The 24,152-nt window shown below is 38.1% G+C and overlaps 2 protein-coding genes across 2 annotated transcripts in view; one reads left to right on the top strand and one right to left on the bottom strand.

Annotated features, from left to right (window-relative positions):
* The first annotated feature begins 2,962 nt into the window (after positions 1-2,962).
* Positions 2,963-8,278, top strand: LOC139738099 (NADH dehydrogenase [ubiquinone] 1 alpha subcomplex subunit 3-like). Its single transcript, XM_071648765.1, has 4 exons — positions 2,963-3,031; positions 4,126-4,200; positions 6,110-6,193; positions 7,457-8,278. Exons 1-4 carry the CDS (start codon positions 2,986-2,988, stop codon positions 7,504-7,506), a joined length of 255 nt encoding a protein of 84 aa, XP_071504866.1. The 5' UTR covers positions 2,963-2,985; the 3' UTR covers positions 7,507-8,278.
* A 10,795-nt stretch (positions 8,279-19,073) lies between these two features.
* The window catches only part of LOC139738076 (meiosis regulator and mRNA stability factor 1-like), a 38,799-nt gene continuing 33,720 nt past the window's right edge, over positions 19,074-24,152 (bottom strand). Inside the window, exons 24-27 of the mRNA XM_071648738.1 lie at positions 23,799-23,876; positions 22,534-22,596; positions 21,307-21,471; positions 19,074-19,432 (exon numbers count right to left, since the gene is read on the bottom strand). Coding sequence (XP_071504839.1) covers positions 19,074-19,432; positions 21,307-21,471; positions 22,534-22,596; positions 23,799-23,876 — 665 coding nt within the window. The remainder of the gene's footprint in view (positions 19,433-21,306; positions 21,472-22,533; positions 22,597-23,798; positions 23,877-24,152) is intronic.

The raw sequence follows: 24,152 nt of genomic DNA, 5'->3' as shown, positions 1-24,152 counted from the left end.
GGTCTATTGGGCTATCAACACACTCTCTAAGGATAGGGTTGAGGAAAATAAAGAGGCCATACCTCCCCATTCTATGCGGAACATTATATTTTGCTCTAAGCCTATAACTTGCTTTTTTTTTCTCCACTTATTATATTTCCTTCATTGCTTTCATAAATGTGTAAGACGCTCAAAACGGGGGTGTTCTTTCAGTTACTTTTCTATCCGTGTGAAACAAAAGTCATAACATATATTAGTATTTAAAAGCGCTAAGTCTTTGACAGATAAGCAATGATGTTGTGCGCTTATAGGTTGAAACGTGATTACAATCAGTGGCGTATCTAGGGGGGGGCAAGGGGGGCACGTGCCCCGGGCGCCACTCCTTGGGGGCGCCGAAAACGAAAAAAAAAAAAAAAAAGAAGAAGAAGAAGAAGAAAAAAAAAAAGAAGACGAAAAAAAAAAAAAAACTCGCCCGGACCGGGGGGGGGGGGGGGGGGGGGGGGGGAGAAAACCAAATCAAACAAGATAAAAACAAAAAATGACAATGTTAATTATGTTCACACAAGAATTCCATGTTTTGTAATCTGAAATTTAGGCTCGCTCGCTGCGCTTGCTCGACAAAATGTATAGAAAAGAAGATAAGAACAAAACGTGATGATAACGCGGACAAAATGACAATGTATATTGTGTTCACACATGCCATTGTTAGAAAGCAAAATGTTACACGGAGCAGCGGCTGCAATTTTATTTCTTTCGTTCTGAAGCGATCGCCTACTGGATCAAACGAGGGCACCAAAGGTGTCGAACATTACGGGGGGGGGGGGCGCAAAAAAATCAAACAAGATAAGAACAAAACGTAATGATGACGCGGAAATATACAAATTTCGGCTCACTCGCGCGTAATAATTTAGAGTATTTTTTTTCAAGTCCTCAGTTTGTTGGTATATATCGTTATCTATAAGGCCGTCACTATATCTTGATTAGAATTGTAAGATTTAATAAGCAAAAAAATGGCAAGAATTCCATGTTTTGTAAGCTGAAATACAGAAATTTTCGGCTCGCTCGCTGCGCTCGCTCGCCAAAATTTATCAAAAAAGAAGATAAGAACAAGATGATGGCACGGAAATATACAAATTTTGGCTCACTCGTGCGTACTAATTTGGAATATTTTTTCAACTCCTCAGTTTGTTGGTATAAATCGTTATCTATAAGGCCGTCACTTATATATCTTGATTAGAATTGTAAGATTTAATAAGCAAAAAATGACAAGATTTCCATGTTTTGTAAGCTGAAATACAGAAATTTTCTGCTCGCTCGCTGCGCTCGCTCGCCAAAATTTATCAAAAAAAAAGATAAGAACAAGATGATGGCACGGAAATATACAAATTTTGGCTCACTCGTGCGTACTAATTTGGAATATTTTTTCAACTCCTCAGTTTGTTGGTATAAATCGTTATCTATAAGGCCGTCACTTATATATCTTGATTAGAATTGTAAGATTTAATAAGCAAAAAATGACAAGATTTCCATGTTTTGTAAGCTGAAATACAGAATTTTTCGGCTCGCTCGCTGCGCTCGCTCGCCAAAATTTATCCAAAAAAAAGATAAGAACAAAACGTGATGATGGCGCGGAAATATACGAATTTCGGCTCACTCGTGCGTACTAATTTGGAATATTTTTTAAACTCCTCAGTTTGTTGGTATAAATCATTATCTATAAGGCCGTCACTTATATATCTTGATTAGAATTGTAAGATTTAATAAGCAAAAAAATGACAAGAATTCCATGTTTTGTAAGCTGAAATACAAAAATTTTCTGCTCGCTTGCTGCGCTCGCTCGCCAAAATTTATCCAAAAAAAAAAGAAGAAGGAGAAGATAAGAACCAAACGTAATGATGGCGCGGAAATATACGAATTTCGGCTCACTCGTGAGTACTAATTTGGAGTATTTTTTCAAGTCCTAAGTTTGTTGGTATAAATCGTTATCTATAAGGCCGTCACAATATCTTGATTAGAATTGTAAGATTTAGTAAGCAAAAAATGACAAGAATTCCATGTATTGTAAGCTGAAATACAAAAATTTTCGGCTCGCTCGCTGCGCTCGCTCGCCGCAATTTATCAAAAAGAAGAAGATATGAACCAAACGTGATGATGACGCGAAATATACAAAAATTTTCGGCTCGCTCGCTGCGCTCGCTCGCCAATATCTATCTAAATTTATTACATTTAAATCACCCTCAAAAAGACCCCTTTTAAGTGCTTGAAAAAGCATATGTGGACCTTTTTTCTAAACGTCCCTACCGGGATGGGGTTGGGGTTGAACACTTTTTCAGAAATTAGGGGCGCAATTTTCGCGCTTGCCCCGGGCGCCGTTTTCCCTAGATACGCCACTGATTACAATCAATGTCTTTACTCACAATTGGAAAAAAAAACCATACACATGATTAGGCATAATATGCAACTAAAACAAATCGGGGCCTAGCTAATACTAATAGATAAGGAGGCTCTTTTTAAAAAGTCTATAGCTAAACTTTCAGTTGACGTCCTTTCTTCTTTCGTTTCATCTATTTCTTTTCTTCTTATATTCTCCTTATATTACATATTTTGTTTCCTCCTCCTCCTCCTTCTTTTTCTTCTTCTTCTTCTTCTTTTCTTTTCCTTTTCCTTCTTCTTCTTTTTTTTTTCTTCTTCTTCTTCTTCTTCTTCTTCTTCTTCTTCTTCGATCTTCTTCTAGCTTCTTCTTCTTCTTCTTCTTCTATCTAACTGATATTACGGAGACTGCATGCTTATTAGGAAGTTAGAAAAACATTGATGACACAGAGCAGCAAACCAGAATTTTAAGTTGATCTCAGCTTTGGAGATTGACTTTTTTTTTGGGGGGGGGGGGGGGATACCCTCCCGAGCTAGCAGCTGGGCCGTGGAGGTTTGGGCTACTCGCTAGCCGCTCGGTATCGATTCGATCGGCAGGGAGAATCGAATCGAATGCATGCAGGGTTGGAATTCAAAATGGCGACACGAGTGATCAGTCCAGCGAGACAAGCCTGGAGGAAAGGTGATTGTAACCATCCAGACAGTACTGGTCGTTATTTTTTCGAAATAAATTTATTTTCCTAATGCAGCTCTAATTTTCTGGATCAACATGCTGTCACTGAAAGTTTCCAATATGAGTTTTTATTCTGTTTTACGCTGCTGTGTATGGTTAGCTGCGATTGTGCAGTCCCACATGTTATATTCTATGTTGACAATTTCTAATGCTGTATGGTAAGGCCTAGGCTCACACTAGCCTAGGCTAGGGTATTGAAATTTACCACCTATCGGCAGGGTACCTTGATCGGCACCCTGCGTATCATGGCTGATTGCGTATGAAACGAAAAGGTACGGGTGGGATTAGTGCAGTGCCATTAGCTATGAAAACTGTAAACAATAATTACAAAGAAACGAAAATCAAACTCATAAACCTACAACAAACCAAACTAAATTTAAACACGTTTCAATTAGCTACACACACATCCGCTCAGTAATGACGCATGACTGAAATTCACGTGTATTTCAATACCTATAGAGGGAGGGGGTGCTGATCGTAAGGTAAGGTACGCGAAGAAAATGGATCGCATGAACTAAAATTGCGTTATTTTACAATAAAGTCAAAGATTCAGAATCAACAGGGCCAGGGCGGTCACGATAGTCAGAACTGCTGTATTTATGGTATAGGGTCCTATTTGAGGTAAAAATTAGGCGAATTTGTTTTATACTTTTGGAATAAACAAGCTACAGATCCTTGTAGAGGTCTATAGGCCTATAGACCTCTAACAAGGATATGTAGCTTGTTTATTCCAAAAGTATAAATCAAATTCACCTAATTTTTACCTCAAATAGGACCCTATGCCATGCCATAAATACAGCAGTTCTGAATATCTAGACCACCCTGGCCCTGTTGATTCTGAATCTTTATTGCAAGATAACGCAATTTTAGTTCATGCGATCCATTTTCTTCGCGTACCTTACCTTACGATATAGGGTGACGATGATAGGTGGTACCCTCAATCATACACCAGTTGCATCACTTGTGCATTTGCATCTCCTCGTGCCAAACCAAAATGCTGATTTCCCTATTCTCTTGCAACATTTTTGATCGTCTTTCCATAGGTCTCTTCCCTTTTCTCAAGTTTGCGTGGGATAAAGAACCAGTGATTGTTGTATCGTGTGTTCTTGGCTCAACATGTAAGTAAACATGCATGATCATCTGGTCATGATCTTCATATTTATCAATTCTCATTCATGACTCGAGAATGCAAGGTTGAGTCAATTTCAATCTTGTCTATGTTGGTGTCTTTAACTTAATTGGTCTGATTTAATTTACACATTTAATAGTCACAGGTAGTGCGGATCTAGCGAGTTTTACTAAGATGCACCTTCATTGTCAACTAAAAGTGTTCTTTTCCACAGCCATGCTCTTGTATTTCTAATGCATTTTGTTCCACTGTCCTGAGCATGAGACATACACTGTAGTTTCATTTACAGTATTCGCCCAACAAAAGTAAAATGAGTCTGCACTTTCTGCCTGTCTCCACATTAGAATAATGTAGACTTCTGTGAGTTGTGCTTGAACTCCTCAAATTCTGAAAAAGACTTTTATCTTTTATGCAAACTGAGTTAGTAAAGTTGAGGAGTACATGTATTTGAAATACAATTTACTCCTCAATTTTATAGCTCAAGGCCCGGGGGGCTTGTGCATTGTAGTTACAATATCCCTCTCTTTATTAAAGCCCATCGCAATATATTCATATAAAAAGTCCTCATTCTCTAAAAGTAATTCTTTGCCATTTTTTGTTTGTTTACCTGATATACTGTAAACGTGGAAATTTTCGGGGTACATTAATTTTCGCAGATTTCGCGCTACGTTCGGCTAGCGCGAATTCAAAAATGCGCGAACATATCTTCGCAATTTTCGATGCACATTTTGAATGGGCTGAATTGTGTGCGCTTCGTCGATGATACTGCTACGTAGTACAGACATGTTTACGCACCAATATAGCAGTATCATCGCACGCACCGCACGCACCCGAGCCTACGGCCGATTGGCGTGCTACATCCCCGCGACTACAGTACTAGTACTACAGTACATGTATCGAGTAAAATACATGTACTACGTGGTTGAGCGCTTGTACTCGCACTCGCGCCGCTCGCTACGTCGCTTATCATACGCTGGCATAGTAGCAGAGGCTCTGGATTAAAACAGCGACTGTGTATTAAACTGCTGCGGAGCGCGAATTTAAGAACCCGCGAATATGTTTTCGAGCCGCGCAGCGCGAAAAATTAATCGCGCGAAAATATTGACGTTTACAGTACATATTTTTTAAAGGACAAGTTCATCTTCATAAACATAAGGATTGAGAGAATGTAGCAATATTAGTACAACACATCATTGAAAGTTTGAGGAAAATTGGACAATCCGTTCAAAAGTAATGAATTTTTGAAGTTTTTGTGCAGTAACCACTGGATGAGAAGACTACTGCAGTGTGTGAATAACTTAGATGTCACATGCGTACAACAATATAAGGAAAATATAAAGAGAATTTCACAAAATTTCATCTTTTGCAAAAAGTACACATTCCCCCGACTCGTTACCGACAAATGTTATGGGTAATATTATTTCCCCTGCCTTTAGAAAGAGTCAAGTCAAGTGCTCTTTTATTATGCGAAAAAAGTGAAAATATGTTGAATTTTCTTTACATTTTCTTTATACTGTTGTACGCATATGACTCACAAGCTGTAGTAGTCTCCTCATCCAGCGGTTCCAACACAAAAATTTTAAAAATTCATAACTTTTGCATCGATTGTGCAATTTTTCTCAAACTTTCACTGATGTGTTCTACTAATATTGTTGCATTCTCTCAATCCTTATGTTTATGAAGGTGAACTTGTCCTTTAAATATCTTGGAAATACATCATGTACATGCCCATTGTGGTAGGGTTTGTTGGAATGACATTGAACTTGCATGACATAGTTTTGCAGGCAAAATGAAGTAACTTGACATTCAATATGTGTTAAAAAGTGATGGGATTTTACTATATCATGCTGTTACTGATGTTTTTGCTTTTTGTACTTTTTTGTTTTTGTTTTTGTCAGTGCCCCTAACGTACTTGCTGTTCCCAAGATCCTACTGGGAAAAAGTTGCAGCTGAGAATAAAGCCATCCCCAACAAATATCCAAGTAAGATGATCCTCATTCACATGTAACTAGTGACTTAAAGACCCAGTAACATGAATGGGGAAACATGGGTGGTCTGATTGAATCAGTCTTCATTCGCTACCCATTGGGGTACTGTAAAAGTGGAAATTTTCGCGGTGTTGAAATTTTCGCGCAACCAGAAACTAGCGCAAAAATAAAAGCACGCGAACATTTTTGCGTGCTATATGTTCCAGTAGTTGAGGTCTTGATTCCGCGTAATCAAAAACATGCGAAACTCTTCTTACCCTGCTGAGCGCGAAAAATTAGTCACGCGAAAATATCCACTTTTACAGTACATTTGAAACCATGAAAAGCACCCATCAGCCATGTGTCAGTGAATACAGGCATCTGAGTGCATGCTCCTCAGTAACTGTCGACTCCACTCAAAATTCTTTGGCTATTTGTGTTAGTTTACGTACTTATTTGTACATAGAGATCAGTGATATAGCTGTCCACAATTTGTTACGTGAATTCGTGATTATGCTGTACCTGAATTAGACCTACCTTCCCACTCCATGAATTCCTTTACTACTGGGTCTTTAAGTGATTTTTGTCATTTGTGTGTGTGTGTGTGTGTGTGTGCTTCTTTTGACTTACCGGTACATAGAAAGTTGTAATGTTCAGACCATTACATGTACTTGCTTTCTGGTGATATGTATTGTAAAGTTATTCCCCCCCCCCCCCCAATAAAAAAAAAGAGTATCTATGTAGATAAGGACAAACTATTTGATTTCTAGTCTATACACTCTGTATGTCCATTGATCACTTCAAACTGATTGTATTGAAGCACTGGGGACAGTACATTTGGATAATATTGTTTTTTTGTTTTTTTGCATCTGTTATTTGTAATTTAAGGCACCAGTGCTCCATCAGTTTGACTCCACAAACTGCCAAGTGTAACATACATGTGCCGCAGATATCATGATGTGACGTAGGCCCTATTGATTCAGCAGAAACTAAAGTAAAGATTAGTCATACTGACTGATAATTAACACCTCTTTATCTCTTAGTTTATTATCCCCCCCACCCCCGTTTTGAAGGGAGAAACCCTTCAGACCACAAGATAGATACAGCTATTCGTGTTCGATCATTTAGTGAATACAACTAATGGTTTCAGTTAAATCCTGTGATGAAATTGTGTATCCTCATCTTTTTTCTCCTTTGAAATAAGAGATGAGTTGTTTCAGCAAACAGATGACTTGTTCACACCTACTTTTCAATTTTCTCCACCCTTATCGCCTGCAGCACCAATCCGGTATGTGGAAGGGAAAACAGGAGAGCCGACAACAGTATGACAGCACACCAATATGATTTTTTTTTTTCTTGTTCGTAAGAGTTGAGGCCCACATGGATACCTTTATACATAGAAATCAAATCTATTTCAGTTGTTTTCTGCAATGAGCATTCATGTATGAAAGCATTTGGTCCAAAGTAACATGGAGCTCTGTTTACATCTCCATTTGAAAATAGGCAGGAGTATCCATTTGCTGCCCTTGAAGATGGTATTTTGGCATGATAAATCTTGTATTGCAGATTTTGGGGTCATTATGCAGCAGTTTTCCAGGACAAGCAAATGTAGTGGCAGCTGTAGGCGTATCTGCAAGATTTCAAGTCTGCAAAAGGCTATTTCAGATGACATCCCAGTTCTGGTCTTTTGCATAACAAATATTTCTGACTAAATGTGCGATAAAGTTGTGCTTTAAAGGAAGTCCTGCAAACAACTTTTTGATTGAAATAATAGCAATGGGTGCTTCGTGACCTGAGGAACACAGGCACAAAGGATTACTCATGGCCCAACAGAGATAAAAGCTGGGAGGTTGCCTACCTTCATGTGCTTGTGTATCCTCATTGATTTCAGATGGCTTGTTGTTTGTTTGGACTCAATATGTTCACAGAAGCCATGTTGATTGTGTAAATATATAAAGTTATTCGATGAGCAATTTGTGAACATGCATTGTCGAGTTTGTGTAGGGATCACAAGCTTTTTGTTGAAGCTGTGACTTATGAAAGCTAAAGGACCATGTCGTTGCATGGGAATTATTAAAGACTTGTGACAGATTGCTTACTTCAGTGAAACTCTTGATTTTGCTTTCTTTTTCTCCTTTGCCCTTGTCTCAAAAAATGTGGTAAGAGAAGTGCTCATGTGTGTCTGTGTGTTTATAGATCATGGACCATTGCATTTGATTACAAATACACTACCAGTTTTCTGTAGACACCAATACTAACACGAATGAATGATGTCCTAAAATGTAGAGTTGATATATCTTGCTGCAGATCTGACAGATATGTGTTTGAAGAAAGTCAGTGTTAATGTATAGTACTGCTGTGTATGGTTCTTCAGTATCAATACACACACTTCAAGGTACAGTGTAATTGCGCGGTCCATTGTCTCTATTCACAATATCCAAGCCACCATTCAATATCGAGTAAAGTCATTAAAAAAGGAAAAAAAAAATACCATTCATACTATGTAGTTCTATGGTGCACAAGTCCACATTTCATAACATTTTAACGTGTAGTGTACGTATGTGCACATGCTTCTGAGTGTGTGTGATGGCGAGTATCTGTTCGTGAAGGAAAGTAATTTTGATTCACCAGTAAGAAATGTCGAGTAATGGGGACTTGTAGTGTCAAGTGGAAAATTTCACCATGCCATGTAACTTGACTCTTCAGCTATCCTCTCTTGTACACCATCACAATCCCTCTCTGAAGTTTGGATTATGATTGTTGCAGTCTTGTTTTTATGCTTTTCTCTACTTTAATTCATGAAAACACAGCAATAGTGTTTTATAAACAAGGTTCTTCAACCAAACATTCATGAACCTTACCTACCAAATAGTAAAGTTTCACTTGACTCTTGTTGAATATTGCAATGTTGGCACTCTTCCTCGCAATGCATCGACCGCAAAATCAATTGCATTTTGACATCAAAACTCAGTCATCAGTCATACATCATGGATATTGCCAAGACTCGCACACTGCCTTACACAAGGAGTCTGCATTACAACAAATTCATGACAAAACAAAGAAATATGGTCACCATTTTTTCTTTATTGAAAGTAACAAAATACCAATCTTTTTAACCAACAAATCATGTGAAAACAAATGAGTTCCTCTCATAAAAATAAATTGTATTGCTGAACTTCAAAATAGATGTGAGTCATGATACCCAGTCAATGTCCTTTTAGTTGAATTTGTAAAGATAAAAGGTTTCAACTACTGATTTCACTGTCTTTTACACTGCAGCCACAGACTTATTCAAAGCTCAATGTACACCTTCATGAAGATGTGGCTGGGCAGAGTATTTTTGAAATTACTACACACTGCAAGAATTTACATTGGTTTTTGAAATTACTACACATTGCAAGAATTGACACTGGTTTTTGAAATAACAACACATTGCAAGAACTGACAGTGGCTGCACATGTTGGCAATCTTGCTACATTGTACCTCAAAAGCTTACATGCATTGACTTAGATTAATATTCAACTACTGTAAAAGTGGATATTTTCGCACGGCTAATTTTTCGTACTCGGCGGGACAAGAAGAGTTTCACGTGTTTTTAATTCTCCGTGCAATCAAGATATCAACTGTTGGAACATATGGCAAGCAAAAATGTCAACACTGCAAAAATTTTCACTTTTACAGTATCAAATTCACTTTAAGTCAGCTGCTAGTGAGCATATGCAAGAGACTTGCTGACCAAGAAAAGTTACAGTTAACTTAAAATTGACAGTGAGAACAAGTGCCTGAATAAACAGTGTTGATTGACTGGTATTGAAGTTCATTAGGTTTCTGAGCTGCCAGTTGTATCCAAATGTTACAGAAACCAAACATTTCACCTCAAAATTTTGTGCTGCCCCCTTTTTTAATACAGCAATGCCCGTGGTCTTATCAATGCAGACCAGGTCCATTCTGAAGGGGACAGCAAAAAAGCTTCGATTGAGGTGACTTTCAATTCCAGTTCAAGCCAAACATAGATTTGCAGATTTGAACTCGTAATCACACCTTGTTTGGAAATTTGTGCATCATAATATGTGGCACATGGACCCACAAAAAAAAAAAAAAAGAAAAGGAAGAGAAAAGAACAGAAAAAAGACTAAACTTTCCCCTAAGGGTATTTTAAAACAACTTATGTTAGTCTTTTCAGGAAATGTTTTCTCATGGTGACCATTTTGTTTTTAAAGAAAAAAAAAATCATAATCAAAATCTTAATGACCTGATCAAATCAAAATGCAGTCCCAAAGTTGGACTGAATGCACCAACAAAACAAACTAATAATTTTGGACTCCCTATGTCCCAGCATGAATTAATTCAATGGCTGGTAAAGATTCTCGTTTCTTGATACTTATCTGCGCAACTCAGGGAATAACTTGTACATGAAACTAATGCTTGTTCACTTTTGCACCAAACTTATTTGAAAGCATTTAACATGCTATGTCTGTAAATTCAACATATAATATCAGACACGAAGTCATGCTTTCTTTTTTTCTTTCATTTTCATAAGTTTATCCTACATGTTATCCATCTGATACAAATCAAGAAGAATGATAGGAAAGAAAAGGCTGTGCTAGCTGTAAGCAGAAATCTCTCTGCAAATAAACCAAACAAAGACAAACAACTTGGAAAGCATTTTACAGAGTACTGCCACAACAAATGCACTACATGACTTGTCTAAAATGGTAAAATAGCTATGAAAGAAGCGAGACTATTTCCTCTCTAGATGAATGCAGATTCTGGAAACGATTTCATCTAGAGCACAAAATATACCGATGACAAATTTGCTTGTTGCTTAAAGGGGAATTTTGGAACAGTTCAAATGTAGTTTGATAAGACAGATTAATACTTTTCTGATGCACAATAGTGAAAATTGGATAAAAATTGGATAAAAAGAAGGAAGTTATGATATCGCAAAGTTTTGCACATATTTGCATAACAGTTCCTAAACAGTTGATATGAATATGCAAATGGTCACAATCAAAATTATCTGTTGAGTTTATAACAACTGACAAAATAAAAATCTGCTATAAAAGTTTAAGACTTAATGTTATTCCTGACTAAACAACTTCAAAGTAATAATCAGTCAGATATATTTGGATTTGAGACTGTGACACACTAGCATTTGAAACAAAAACATTTCAAGAGTTTGTGTACAAACTGTAAGGCAAGTCGTGAGGTGATGACATCACCAACCCTCTCATTTGAATTATTTATATTGACTACCCAAGAACTGTTCCGTGAAATTTAGCAAAACTGCACAACACATGTATCATACCTTCCTCTATCAAATTTTTAAATCAAATTTTCACCGTTGTGCTCATTAAATTTTACTCTACCCTTATGAACTGGTCTGGAATTCCCCTTTAACAATCAAAATGTTAAATCATGACACTTGTATGAATAACAGACATACAGAGATTGTCACAACACTTCTTCCCATTTCCTCAAACACAGAGGAAGGTTGACACACTAGGCTAAACTTCATCATGAAACCTTTATTTTTCTGATGACAAACATCTGGAAAAGAAAAGTGCCTACATCTGAATCACAAGGACTAGGAATGATTATAAGAGAAAAAACACAGAATGAAGTTAAACTTATTTTTCTGCTCATTTCTGGCATTTGCACAGCTACCGTATACACTACGAGAAACATACAAACATATCGTAATGACGCTTCAAAAAGTACAATTACACATGGATTTTTTTCCACATACATTTAAGACGGACTACCCTCAGGCTATTCTACCCTTTTCTGAGGGAAAAGATAACCCTCTTGTAACAAAACAATACATTTCCACACAAGGCAAATATACAGTATATACTGTATATATTCCATGTATTTCCCTTTCGGTTTAAAGGACAAGTTCACCTTCATAAACATAAGGATTGAGAGAATGTAGCAATATCAGTAGAACACATCATTGAAAGTTTGAGGAAAATCAGACAATCCGTTCAAAAGTTATGAATTTTTGAAGTTTTTGTGCAGTACCCGCTGGATGAGAAGACTACTGCAGTGTATGAATAACTTAGATGTCACATGCGTACAACAATATAAGGAAAATATAAAGAGAATTTCACAAAATTCCATCTTTTGAAAAAAGTACACATTCCCCTGACTCGTTACCGACAAATGTTATGGGTAATATTATTCCCCCTGCCTTTAGAAAGAGGCAAGTCAAGTGCACTTTTATTATGCCAAAAAAGTGAAAATATGTTGAATTTTCTTTTACATTTTCTTTATACTGTTGTACGCATATGACTCACAAGCTGTAGTAGTCTCCTCATCCAGCGGTTCCAACACAAAAATTAAAAAAATTCATAACTTTTGCATCGATTGTGCAATTTTCCTCAAACTTTCACTGATGTGTTCTACTAATATTGTTGCATTTTCTCAATCCTTATGTTTATGAAGGTGAACTTGTCCTTTAACATTCAACTAAATGCTGAAGAAGACATGGACCATGAACCAGGCAATTCCTATCCATCCATCCATTACCACTGAACGGCCATCACGACATGCCATGAATCTGAAGACACAGACTCATTCATGGCAACAGGATGGCAGGCTATCATTGGCCAAATCTCTGGAAGACAACTTCTAGTTTATGGCAACTTCCAAGTGCTTTGGGTATAAAAAGATTTCTCTGATTGGTCTATCAGTAGTACTTGACTTATACCTTTGCACTCTATGATACCACACACAGAAGCTCTTCATGGACACATGCATCTATGTTGAATGCCTCCTGCAAATACAAGTACCAAATTTTCTGCAGTTGCTCACAGGGACAAATGTACTGGCATGCTAGCAGAAAAAATAATGTATCCATGGATAGACTTGTATTACAGCACCTCTCTCTCATTTCAGCCTTCATACATCGACTGATGAGAAATTCTTGAGATGTGGAGAATGCAGAAAACTAAAAGTGTATGTACAATGTAGTCCCAAATCATCCAATTATTCTCATCTCAAGGCTCAAGCGAATCAGATCTTTGGTTTGTCAGACAAATAATTTCTTGCCGAATGACAATATTTTCGCAAGGAAACTGATGAAACCATACTTCAGCAAATGAAATGTAGATCCTACGATCACAAGAACTGACAAGCTAAACACCTGTCTACACATGAGCTGACCCTGCTCAAGACAGCTTCTACATGTAGGAAAGACCTGCAACTTGCATTCTTAGGGTAAGGAGAATTTCCAGCCACTTTCTTGCGGTCTCCAACGTCTTGTCCTTTGTGCATCACAGACACCACACATCTTTGAGGAGACTGGATTGTGGAGGCTACTGATCCTGCCTACAAGACTATTGTAGTTGCAGGTTGCAAAATGTTACAAAAATCTGCCTCGAGTGAATCCTGTCGGTGCAACGATTCACCACTAATCTCTCACCTCTGTGATGGTGTACTGAATGCATAGTGGACATTGAACAAGGAGATCACACAATGGAAATTCTCAACAAGATTTGCCTGTCTGTACATTCACATTTCTTTTCTATTTAATACATTGATTACAAGAAAGAAAACATCCATCAATACATCAGTTGAACATTAGTTTACCTCACTATAAATGCCTCATAATTTCTTACCTTACTTCTACACACTAAAAAGAAAGAAAAACAGAGGTGCGGGATGACATTAAACATATTTCTTGACCAATTCACTGGTCTCATGGTTTACACAATTCGCCACTCTTTTCTTCGCATTTTGATTATTTGTACGAAACGGCAAACAAGACGGAAGTTCAAGTGATGAAATGATGTACATCCTCTCATTTTGCCTTCTCTTTTTCCATTCATGTTTGCACCATAAAGAAAAGGTATTGACATGCATAAATATCTTCAATGACAAGTTTACCATTTCAATTACATGTCACTCAAAGATAACTGTATGACACGTAACCTAAAAGTACACATACAAATGAATACAAAAAATAAAAAATAAATACAAAAAATAAAAAATAAAAAGAGGAAGAAAAGTAATTCTTTCCTTCTCCAATCTCTACAAAATGTAACCAGTCTGGCACACACAGCCAAAGTTCAGCCTCAAAGAAAACGAGCCCTAAATTTGACACAGACATCTGAAATGTTTTCAATGGCAAACAATATTTCACTATTTCAAAGCGCAGAGTCATTGCTACCACCTTGAAGCCAATTTTTAGCTAACACCACCACATCTTTGACATATTTCAATCATTTGCATTGTCAAGAGCATTTCACTTTTATCAAATGAAGCACAGTCACAGATTCTGCCAATAAGGAGTTCTGATTAACAACACTGTGAAGTGGATACATCTCTCTTACATTTTTCAATTGAAGTACTATTTCATTTATGACAATTACACTTGTCAGCAATAAACAACCCCCCCCCCCCAAAAAAAAAAAAAAAAAAAAACACCACAAAATAACAAACACCAAACCTGGCTCCCTCCAACCTTCCCCCAAACAAACCAACCACCTACCTCCCCCCCCCCTCAAAAAAAGAAAAAAAGAAAAAAAAGACACCCTCTCCAAAACAACCACTAAGACAAAACAAACAAGAAAGAAAGAAAATGCCTTCTCCCCCTGGAATGTATGAGTAGTATTTACGTAAGTGTATCCCTGTTATTTGTAAAGATAGACAAACCCTTTTCTTTAAAACTTTGAACAAGGTGGAAATGTGAATTTTCAAGGAGTGCTTCCCATTTCCAGACAGATAATGCCATATTTGGTCATGCTACACATACGAGTGAGCATAGAACCACATGACTATACTGCCTAACCTACACTCTAAACCATGAAACTCAAGGTTTATGGAAAAGCCTTTCAATCAATTATGCAGTGCTCTCGAGGTGCCAAAGTAGCTGTCAGAACCCCCCCCCCCCCGAAAAAAACCACAACAACAACAATAAACACAACAAAACACAAACACAAACTCAACAAACCACAACAAAAATGCCCCCAGCCCTCCCCATGCCCCCCCCAAAAAATACCACCCTCAAAAAATGAAAAAAAAAAGAAAAGAAAAGAAAAAAAAAGAAACACATGGCAATTAATCAAACTCACAGCATAATTTTGAAAAAAAAAGTTCATTACCCTTAGCAAGGTATAGCACCGTAGTAAACCAGTGCTGCAGTTGGTCATTAGCATGCTATAACAAGGTACAGGACCTCTATGCATAGAATTAAATATACTCTATCCATCTAGAATAGAAAGAAACGTGGAGGTAACTTTCTAAAACACATACCAACCAACACCTACGATGGCTGCAAGTATCAGACAATTACATACATGAGCAGGGAATTCTCCGAGGCAATTTAACTATAGACAGCCCAGTCGCTGTAAAAACATGGGCGTCTGGTCAAGCTAAGAGGCATTGGCCCGAATTCACGAAGGTGGTACAAATGAAACCATGGTTTAAACCATGGACAAAAACCATGGAGCGTCAAGTGTCGCACAGAATATTTTGTTGCGAAATTGGTCATTTCGTCGACAAAATGACCGTTTGGTCAACGAAATTATCATTTCTTGGACGAAGTGTTTATTTAGTTACACAATGTTGTCATTTCGTTATAAAATAATCATTTCATCGAAACGAAATATTCTGTGCGACACTTGGCACTCCATGGTTTTTGTCCATGGTTTAAACCATGGTTTCATTTGTACCACCTTCGTGAATTCGGGCCAATAAGTGTAGAGTTGTTATCTTCACTTTTCTTCAGTAACTGTGTAGTATCCTCCCAGTGCCAATTCATTGGAATTTACCAATGCAATTGCCATAGCTGATTCCATCATAACATAAAGCAGCAATGGACAAGAGATCTCCTTAAAACTGTACAGTACTGGTTGAGGTAGATATTCATGTTTTGAACATTCCTAAGTGAGATAATGAAAAGCCTCTTATGATATATGAAAGAGCATGTAATTTTAAGAAGGATTCAACGTTTATTTGATGAAAATTGGTTTTCAAATGGCTGAGATATCCAAAAAAGTGCTAATAATAAAAGGCGACATGCCCCAACTTTATTAGGATATCTTTGTTTCACCTTGTTTTTGGATATCTCAGCCATTTCAAAACCGATTTTCATCGAATAAACTTTTGATACCCCCTTAGAACTGCATGCTCTTTGACATCTCATAGAGTAGTTTCTGAATATCTCGCAAAACATTAAAAGCTAAATCTTCACCTCGACCAGAACTGTACACACCCTTTAAGCTTCTGTTCATTCTTTGCACAGAATCACAAGAAAATGCACTTAATCAAACATGCAACATTTGGGGAATTATCATTTTCGAAGAAATAATCTGATCCTTCAAAAAAAAGTGACATCGTAAGTTTTTTTTTTTCCTCCGCTTTCTTCACCTAAGTATGTAATGATTATTGTACGCTACACTTTGAAGAATGAATCGGAATGTCACAAAAAATAACAAAATATCAAATTGCCGAAAACTCCCCTACGAATATCTGCACACACATATTGAATGAATTCACACTGGATCTTTGTGTGTTTTTTTGCCCTGATTATCAGATGCTAATTCTAGCTACCGTCTACAACTACATAATACTTCATCTACCTTGTTCATCACATGCACTAGCATAGAAAGTGGGCCTTGTACATATCATGTGCCCCTTTGAATTGCACACCAGAAGACCACTCTACAGCCAATGTCTTAGTAAATCTGCACCGAGTCCTTTCAGCTATCACGGTTTGTCCTACGACATCAAAGTGTCTGAAATACAACATTCTGTCCAACCACTTGTAATACTGTCAGAAAATACATTAATAGCACTTGAGTATCTCTAAAATCATTTAGAAAGATAGGAGTCCATTGTCTGCAAAGCTCCACTGGAAGAGGACCTGAAGTACGAATCCATCATTTAAAAAAAAAATTTATAGAGTATACTCCACAGCAGATGTCTTGTCACACACATCACAGCAATAAATTCCCATGTGCTGGCATTATTTCTATACATACAGAAATATATATATTGCTGTGAACACATCTGCATGTATTACATTTCCAAGAATGTCTCTCTGCATGCCAAAGAAAGTTAATCATGGATTTTAAGTTGGCATTGAAACGTGCCAATACGGGCTGGCACATAAGAAACAAGAAGGAAACAATGAATAATCTGAATCACAATGACTTTAGAACAACCAACATGCCTACAAACATCTACACAATAAAGAGAAATATTACACTAAACTGCAATATTCCCCTCCACTTCAGGGAATACGCAAGAACATTGTTCTACTTTGAACACATTTCTGCTCTTCACAAGCTGCAATGACAAAACAAACATATCCACAATCTAAAATACTGACAAAGCATATATTTGTCTTGGCTTCTCATACACCACAAGCACAAACTTTACTCCACCACAAATATCGCATCGTGGACACTAATGCAAAATGTACCATTTTTGCAAGTCCCTCGCTCTCACACTGGGGTACATATGGGGACACCTGCCCCACATGTACACACACACACACACACACAAAAAAAGAAGTAATGCTTGTATAAGTATGGTGTCTATTTGCTAGTTTTCCACAAATATCCCATTCATTGCACTTTTTGCTTGTTTGGCAAAAAAAAAGGAAATCAACAAAAAAATATGTCACTCTTCATGCAATTGTCAACCTCCAACAAACATGACGATACAACTTCACATACAAGTGATCTAATGAACTTCAAAGATATAATTACGTGTGAATACCATCTCCTGGTAAAGTATTCTCGTTAAGTATCTATCAGAAAATAAGTAATCTCCTACAACTTAGACCAAACTAAACGTGGGAGATAAGCCAGGCATCACTCCCGTCCCCTTCATTAAAAATGGAGAGCATCTAACAAATGATCACTGGTTAATACAGGAATTCCCCTCAGATGCCATTCTTCAGCAATAACAGAAATATTGCATTCACCATCCATCAAACCATAACTCTAGACTTAGAAAAAACACCAAAAGATGTCTTTGAATATTTCAGAGACAGAAACCTTTATACACTGCAGTGCAAATTGGGCCTAATCTCACGGAACTTTGCTCATTAAACTTCACTTAATACCCTTGATGAAGAGGGAACTACAGATTGTTCTTTTTTCCTTCCCTTTTCTTCAGCAACTGAAACAACATCAACTTTATCTTACATAATCAACAAATGGAACAAACAAAATGAATCCACAACTCAGTGAATGGCAAGTTATGATAAAATATTGACAAATATCCTCAAAGTAACAAAATAATTTCTTCAACACTACACTCTTAATATTCACAAGATAAAAATGATATCATTCAATGGATGCATTTTTGGTTGCAGAACCTGAGTTTGTAAAGTACAGAAAAGACAGCGTATAGCTGGTACATAGTAATACTCACTGGCAATACTTCAAAACTACAAGAGTACTCCATTCTTTAAACATACACATATAAAACAATAGTCATGTCCTTGTGTGCCTTGATTCCAGTGAAATGAAATATGCCAGATTAACTCCATGTACCACACACTTGTCTTGTCATACCTTGCTGTTGCTACAAAATACATTCAGACGGTGAAACAGACCTAATCATAAACACATGGACAATAATACCCACATCCCTTCTGAAAAGTGAAATGTCCTCTGCTAAATTATGTCACCCGGATGTGGAAAGACTATCAACAGCCTTGAATGCTTCTCTGGTACGTAGATTTGTTTTTGTTTTGCTTTCTTAATATTGCTCAAAGAGGTATGGTGAAATACATCCCATGAATACATCATTCTACTGGTCATTTCCATGGTGCAACACCTGCCCTTTATCAAACAGGCAAGTAGTTTCAGATTGTCATACCCCTATTAGTACATCCATACACACAGCAGTGGGTGAGATGACATACGCTGGGAGGTTACATGTCTTCTTCTTCAGGGCGCAGAGCGTCTTGGAAGCCCAGGGAGAAGTTGGCGGCCAGTCGGAAGCGGGAGCGGCCACGGGCTAGGTCGCGTCGGGGCGAGGAGGCGGCCGAGGAGGGCAGCGAGCTGGCCTGACGGATGGGCCGCTCGCTGCCGTCCACGCTGAATGACATCGAGTGGGGGAGTGAGGCGGGGCTCGGGTAGGAGGCCGGGTTGAGCTGGGTGGGGGTGGGGCTGAGACCAAAGCCGATGCCACTGCCCTCCTGACCAGCCTTGTCTGGGAGAAGGTGGATGAGTTGCATCAGATCGATGTGCTCGAAGTTACCAGCTTGACCGCTGGATTGGCCAACCGCCTCTGCAAAGGGATAGACCCACAAGGAAAAGAAATAAAATACCATGGATGAAATAGTGCAGCATGTTATATATGTATATATATATCTATTTTTTGAAGGAATAGTTAAAAAATGTTTTGGGATTTGCAATGGCTTTACTGACAAGTCCTTTTCATGCATATCAAATTCCATATTTTACAGCCTCTGCTATCAAAATCATCCAGTGCGAATACAAAGTTAGCTGAGAAAAGACTGCTCAAATTTTCACGACATGGAATATCATATTGATCAGCTGACATCAAGACGAAGAATCCATAGATATTATCATCTATATAGGACGTTTTAGCGGCGCATTAAAAAACGCGTGTTGTTGTCCGCTCAGTTTTTACCGTTCAATATCAGAGCATATTTGACGAAACTCATAGGCCAACGCATTAATTCCCCATAGGCTACCATAGTTACATGTACTTGCCGTTCAAGCAAGATCACATCATATTCAATTCTGCCTTGTCTGTTGCACGAGCACTTGCTGAATGCACAAACGCTTGCTACTAGTGTGCATCATTTTGTTACATTTCACAAGCGCGCAAACATTATACAAATGACGCACAGGTCTGAGTGCGTCAGTCGGAATTGTGTGCATAAGGTAACTATGGAATGCTTAACCCACGAGGCGAAGCCGAGTGGGTTTAGGCTAAATTCCATAGTTACCGCATGCACACTATATTCCGACTGACGCACGAAAAGACATGTGCGTCATTTGATTTATAGAATGGGTAATTTTCTTGTCAAAAACCCAGTTTTCTATCGTGTTACCCGATGACAAAATTACTGGATGCATTTCCTTTTGGCTTTCCGTAAAGGGCATGCATACCCGTACTTACGGTTTTTACTGGATGCATGGCCAGCCATGCATAAGTTTTTACTGGATGCATGGCCAAGCCGAGTGCGCGAACGCTTGCTTTAGTGCGCGAACCTTTGTTACAAGTACGCGTACTCTTGCTAAGTGCGCGATAACATGTTTACCACTGTGACTCAGCGTGCGGCCAGTAAAAATGAACACACAGCTCTCGACCAATCAGATCGCAGCATTCTCGCTACCCATTCTATAACTTGCTATGTGTAGTGTTGCTTGTTTCATACATGTTTTAGGGGCTTCCCCTTTTCAACGCTGGGATGTGACTGCCGAGTCAACTTCAAAGACGAGTAGAAGCCGGTAATTTTGTGCAGTTTATGCTTGCTCTACTTGATTGTATAGATGATAATAATTATATTGGATGGCCTTGATTCATGGGATACTATGGAATATTGCACTTGTTAGGGTCAATATTGCACTCATCTTCGATTTGTTCAATATTGGCCCTAACTCGTGCAATATTCCCTGGTATTCCATTCATAGCCATCCAATATAATATAATTATACCATGGTTCATAAGTGAATGTGTTAATTATGTCTACTGCATATGTTTCCCTTCTCATTTGGCCATATAAGAGAATGCTTTGCCAATGATGGCTAACAAATAACAATCACGAAGCAAAAGCATGTAAACTGCAGAAAGGCATAGCTTGTAATAGTCCCACATACTTGTGTCTGTGGAGGGAGAAACAGTTCCATACAAGTGCAGATTTAATTTGACAGCATTATCTTCCACTTTCACTGACTGCTACTCAATGATTTGATATCACCCAAAAATGACCTCACAACTTTGAGAGTCGGAACTTTTAACTTCAAAGCCAGAACTTTAACTTTAGTCAGAATTTTCACCTCTCACAGGTGAAGGAAGCCCTTGCAGCTTTAGGTAGCTGGTAAGGAGGGCAAGTTTTGTATGACATGTTTGTTTCTCAGTTTGATGGCCTGTTTGATTCTGTACCAGCAAGACGATTCCCTATCCCTTACCCGGCAGTGAGTGACTGGGGCTGGTGAAGCTGATGAGATCCCTGGCAGGTGGTATCGGGGCTATGGATGGCTCAAGGAACGGCGCCTGGTCTCCCGAGGGTGTGGCCCCCTGGGTTAGGAGGTCCTCTGGACACGTGGGAGGGGAAGCCTTCATGAGATCCGACTCTGTGAGGGTAATCAAGAAGTACAGATTAAGGGTTTGGGGTGAATCTTGAAAAGATTAAAAAACAACCACACCAACAGCACCATATCATTCTGTTATGTGATACACCTAGGAGAGTGATGAACTATTCACATGATGGGTACATGAGAGCTAAATAATGATATTTCGATGAAAACAAGAGCCCACTCTCATTTCTAGATGGTGTCAACACAACTGTGTGGTGAATGATGTCTACATGCTGCTACCATCTCTAGTGAGTGGGAAGTTCAAGAGCAACTACATGTACTTACTGTATGATCATATTTAAGGCAGTATAGAGTACATGTGTAACGTACAATATTGTAATGTAGTATCAAGTGCATTTTACTTAATATCTTGTCAAGAAATCAATGGTTACGACCATACTATGAATGTTTTATAATTTTTGGTTTGAAAAGGTTTGGTTTAACCGTTTCCTCAAACTTTCTGATGTTCTTTTCAGTTTGATGGAGAATGTTACTACAGTACCTTACACAGCTACACCACTCCACTTGTTTACATGATCATTTGTGTAATGCATGTTTAACTGATTCTATATATGTCAAGTTATTATAGTTTACTTTTAGTCTTCTTACCATTTTGTATCTACTTGTCTATTGTAGGTTACTGTCATTGTTTAGGTTTTTTCTCAGATTAACAGGGACAAATTATACAACAGGAAGGTTAGTAGGCAGAGAATTTCAGCAGTACTAATGAGAGGATTATCAGCTATTCGTCAGCCTTTCATGGTGATGGGTATTTTATGTTTGTTGCAACTTCAAATGATAAACTATCCCCATTCCTATTTGGTGGTTGAGGATCTCATAATAGCCTTTATTTGCACAGTGCTCAGGATCAGATCGTGAGAACTGAAAACTTGAAAAGCTTACTACCATTCACTCAAACTTTGGGACTGTGGGGGGGGGGGGGTAGTGCTCTACACAGTCATTTATTGATACGAATCTGTTGGTGCTATCCAGTTTATAGCAGGATTTCTACAAGATTGAAGAATATTTCATCTTCTGCTCTGTGATTTGGAGACAAACCTGATGTTGAGTTGCTGGAAGAAGACTTTCTGCTATCCTTCTCACTATTGCTGGAAGAGGGCGCTGTGATGGAGGCAAGCAGTGAAATCATATGTCACAATTCACATAGAGGGATTTCTCTTTCAAGATATATCATAATTGCAATAGTAAGCATTCTGGTAGAAAAACAAAGTGGCGATGACAAAAACTAGGTAAGTAAATACAATCTAACTCAACATGTAATATATCCACATAGCTCGATTTGATGGTGGTATGACTGGATATACTAGAAATGATTTCATCTCAAATCTTGCCCTGCAAACCCTCAAATTCCAAAGATAATCAACTCCTGCAAGCCTTCCAATGACACACTAATATCACATATGCTAATCATTCCAATTTTGCATGAAATCTCATCTAAACCAGGGCATCAAGGGGAGGTAGTGCACTGCTTTCAGTTTGGCGAGATGCAGAATAATTCTTTATGTTTGATTGCACCTTTCTCTGAAAATATGAGGGAATCCACATGAACATGCTGAATTCTTGGCTTGTAAATAATTCACCATGACAGAAAATCCAATGTGGTGTTTAAAGGACAAGTCCACCTTCATATACATGTGGATTGAGTGACTGCAATAATATTAGTGAAACCCATCACTGAAAGTTTGGAGAAAATCCGACAATCCGTTAAAAAGTTATTAAATTTTTTAGTATCTGCACAATCACTGCTGGATGAGAAGACTACTACAGTGTATGATGTCACATGCGTACAACGATATAAGGAAAATAAAAAGAGAATTTCACAAAACTTTACTTTTTGAATAAAGTGCACATTTCTTCAACTTGTCACTGATGTATGTTACAGGTAATATTATTCCCCATGCCTTTTGAAAGAGAGAAGTTGAATGTTCTTGTGTTATGGGAGAAAAATAAAAATGCGTAGAATTTTCTTTATACTTTCTTTATATCGTTGTACACATGTGACATCACAAGCTATAGTAGTCTTCTCATCCAGCCGTGACTGAACAGAACTTACAAAATTCATAACTTTTGAACGGATTGTCCGATTTTCCTCAATCTCTCAATGGAGTGTTCTACTAATATTGCTGCATTCACACAACCTACATGTCTATGAAGGTGAACTTGTCCTTTAAAACAGGAGTCTTCATCTGAAATTTCCTGTGTGCCCTGTGTGCACTGGGAAAGGTCTCAGAATGTCTCTTAGAATGGCTAATACCAGCACTCTAGTTAACAGTGAGTGGTTGAGGGTAATGTTGGCAACGAACCTGTTCCGGTACTCTGCGATGCCTTGGTGTCCTCGGAAGAGAGGGAGGGATCCTGGTAGGTGTTGCCTCCACCTGAAACTACATCCACAGAAAAGATGTGGTAATGAGATCTCAACTTCTGGGTACAATGTCTTGGTCAATCCATCCCCTGCTTAAAAGAACGTTGAATGTTCTATTATTGAGATGCACAATCATTCCATACACTAAAATGTGTCAGGTTTTCATAAGGCACCACAAACTGCTCCTTGAGTCATATCGGTCTTACAGAATGTCAAGTGTCAAAGTCTTTCATATTTTAGTTCGAAATCTACAGTATCACACACTCTCAGGAAATAATATGAAATATGAAATATT

This window comes from Diadema antillarum, unplaced genomic scaffold (assembly GCF_040938485.1).
Source record: "Diadema antillarum isolate AM-2024a unplaced genomic scaffold, OU_Dant_1.0 seq00000720_RagTag, whole genome shotgun sequence".
Classification (NCBI taxonomy): Eukaryota; Metazoa; Echinodermata; class Echinoidea; order Diadematoida; family Diadematidae; genus Diadema; species Diadema antillarum.
Note: the sequence above shows the minus strand (reverse complement) of the source record. Positions and strands in the feature narration are given on the sequence as shown.

Excerpts from the sequence above, each read along its gene's own strand:
- LOC139738099 (XM_071648765.1), top strand. The coding sequence starts at position 2,986 with ATGGCGACACGAGTGATCAGTCCAGCGAGACAAGCCTGGAGGAAAG. Across the intron at positions 4,201-6,109 it reads GTGTGTTCTTGGCTCAACAT|TGCCCCTAACGTACTTGCTG; the intron begins GTAAGTAAACAT and ends TGTTTTTGTCAG. Across the intron at positions 6,194-7,456 it reads CATCCCCAACAAATATCCAA|CACCAATCCGGTATGTGGAA; the intron begins GTAAGATGATCC and ends TATCGCCTGCAG.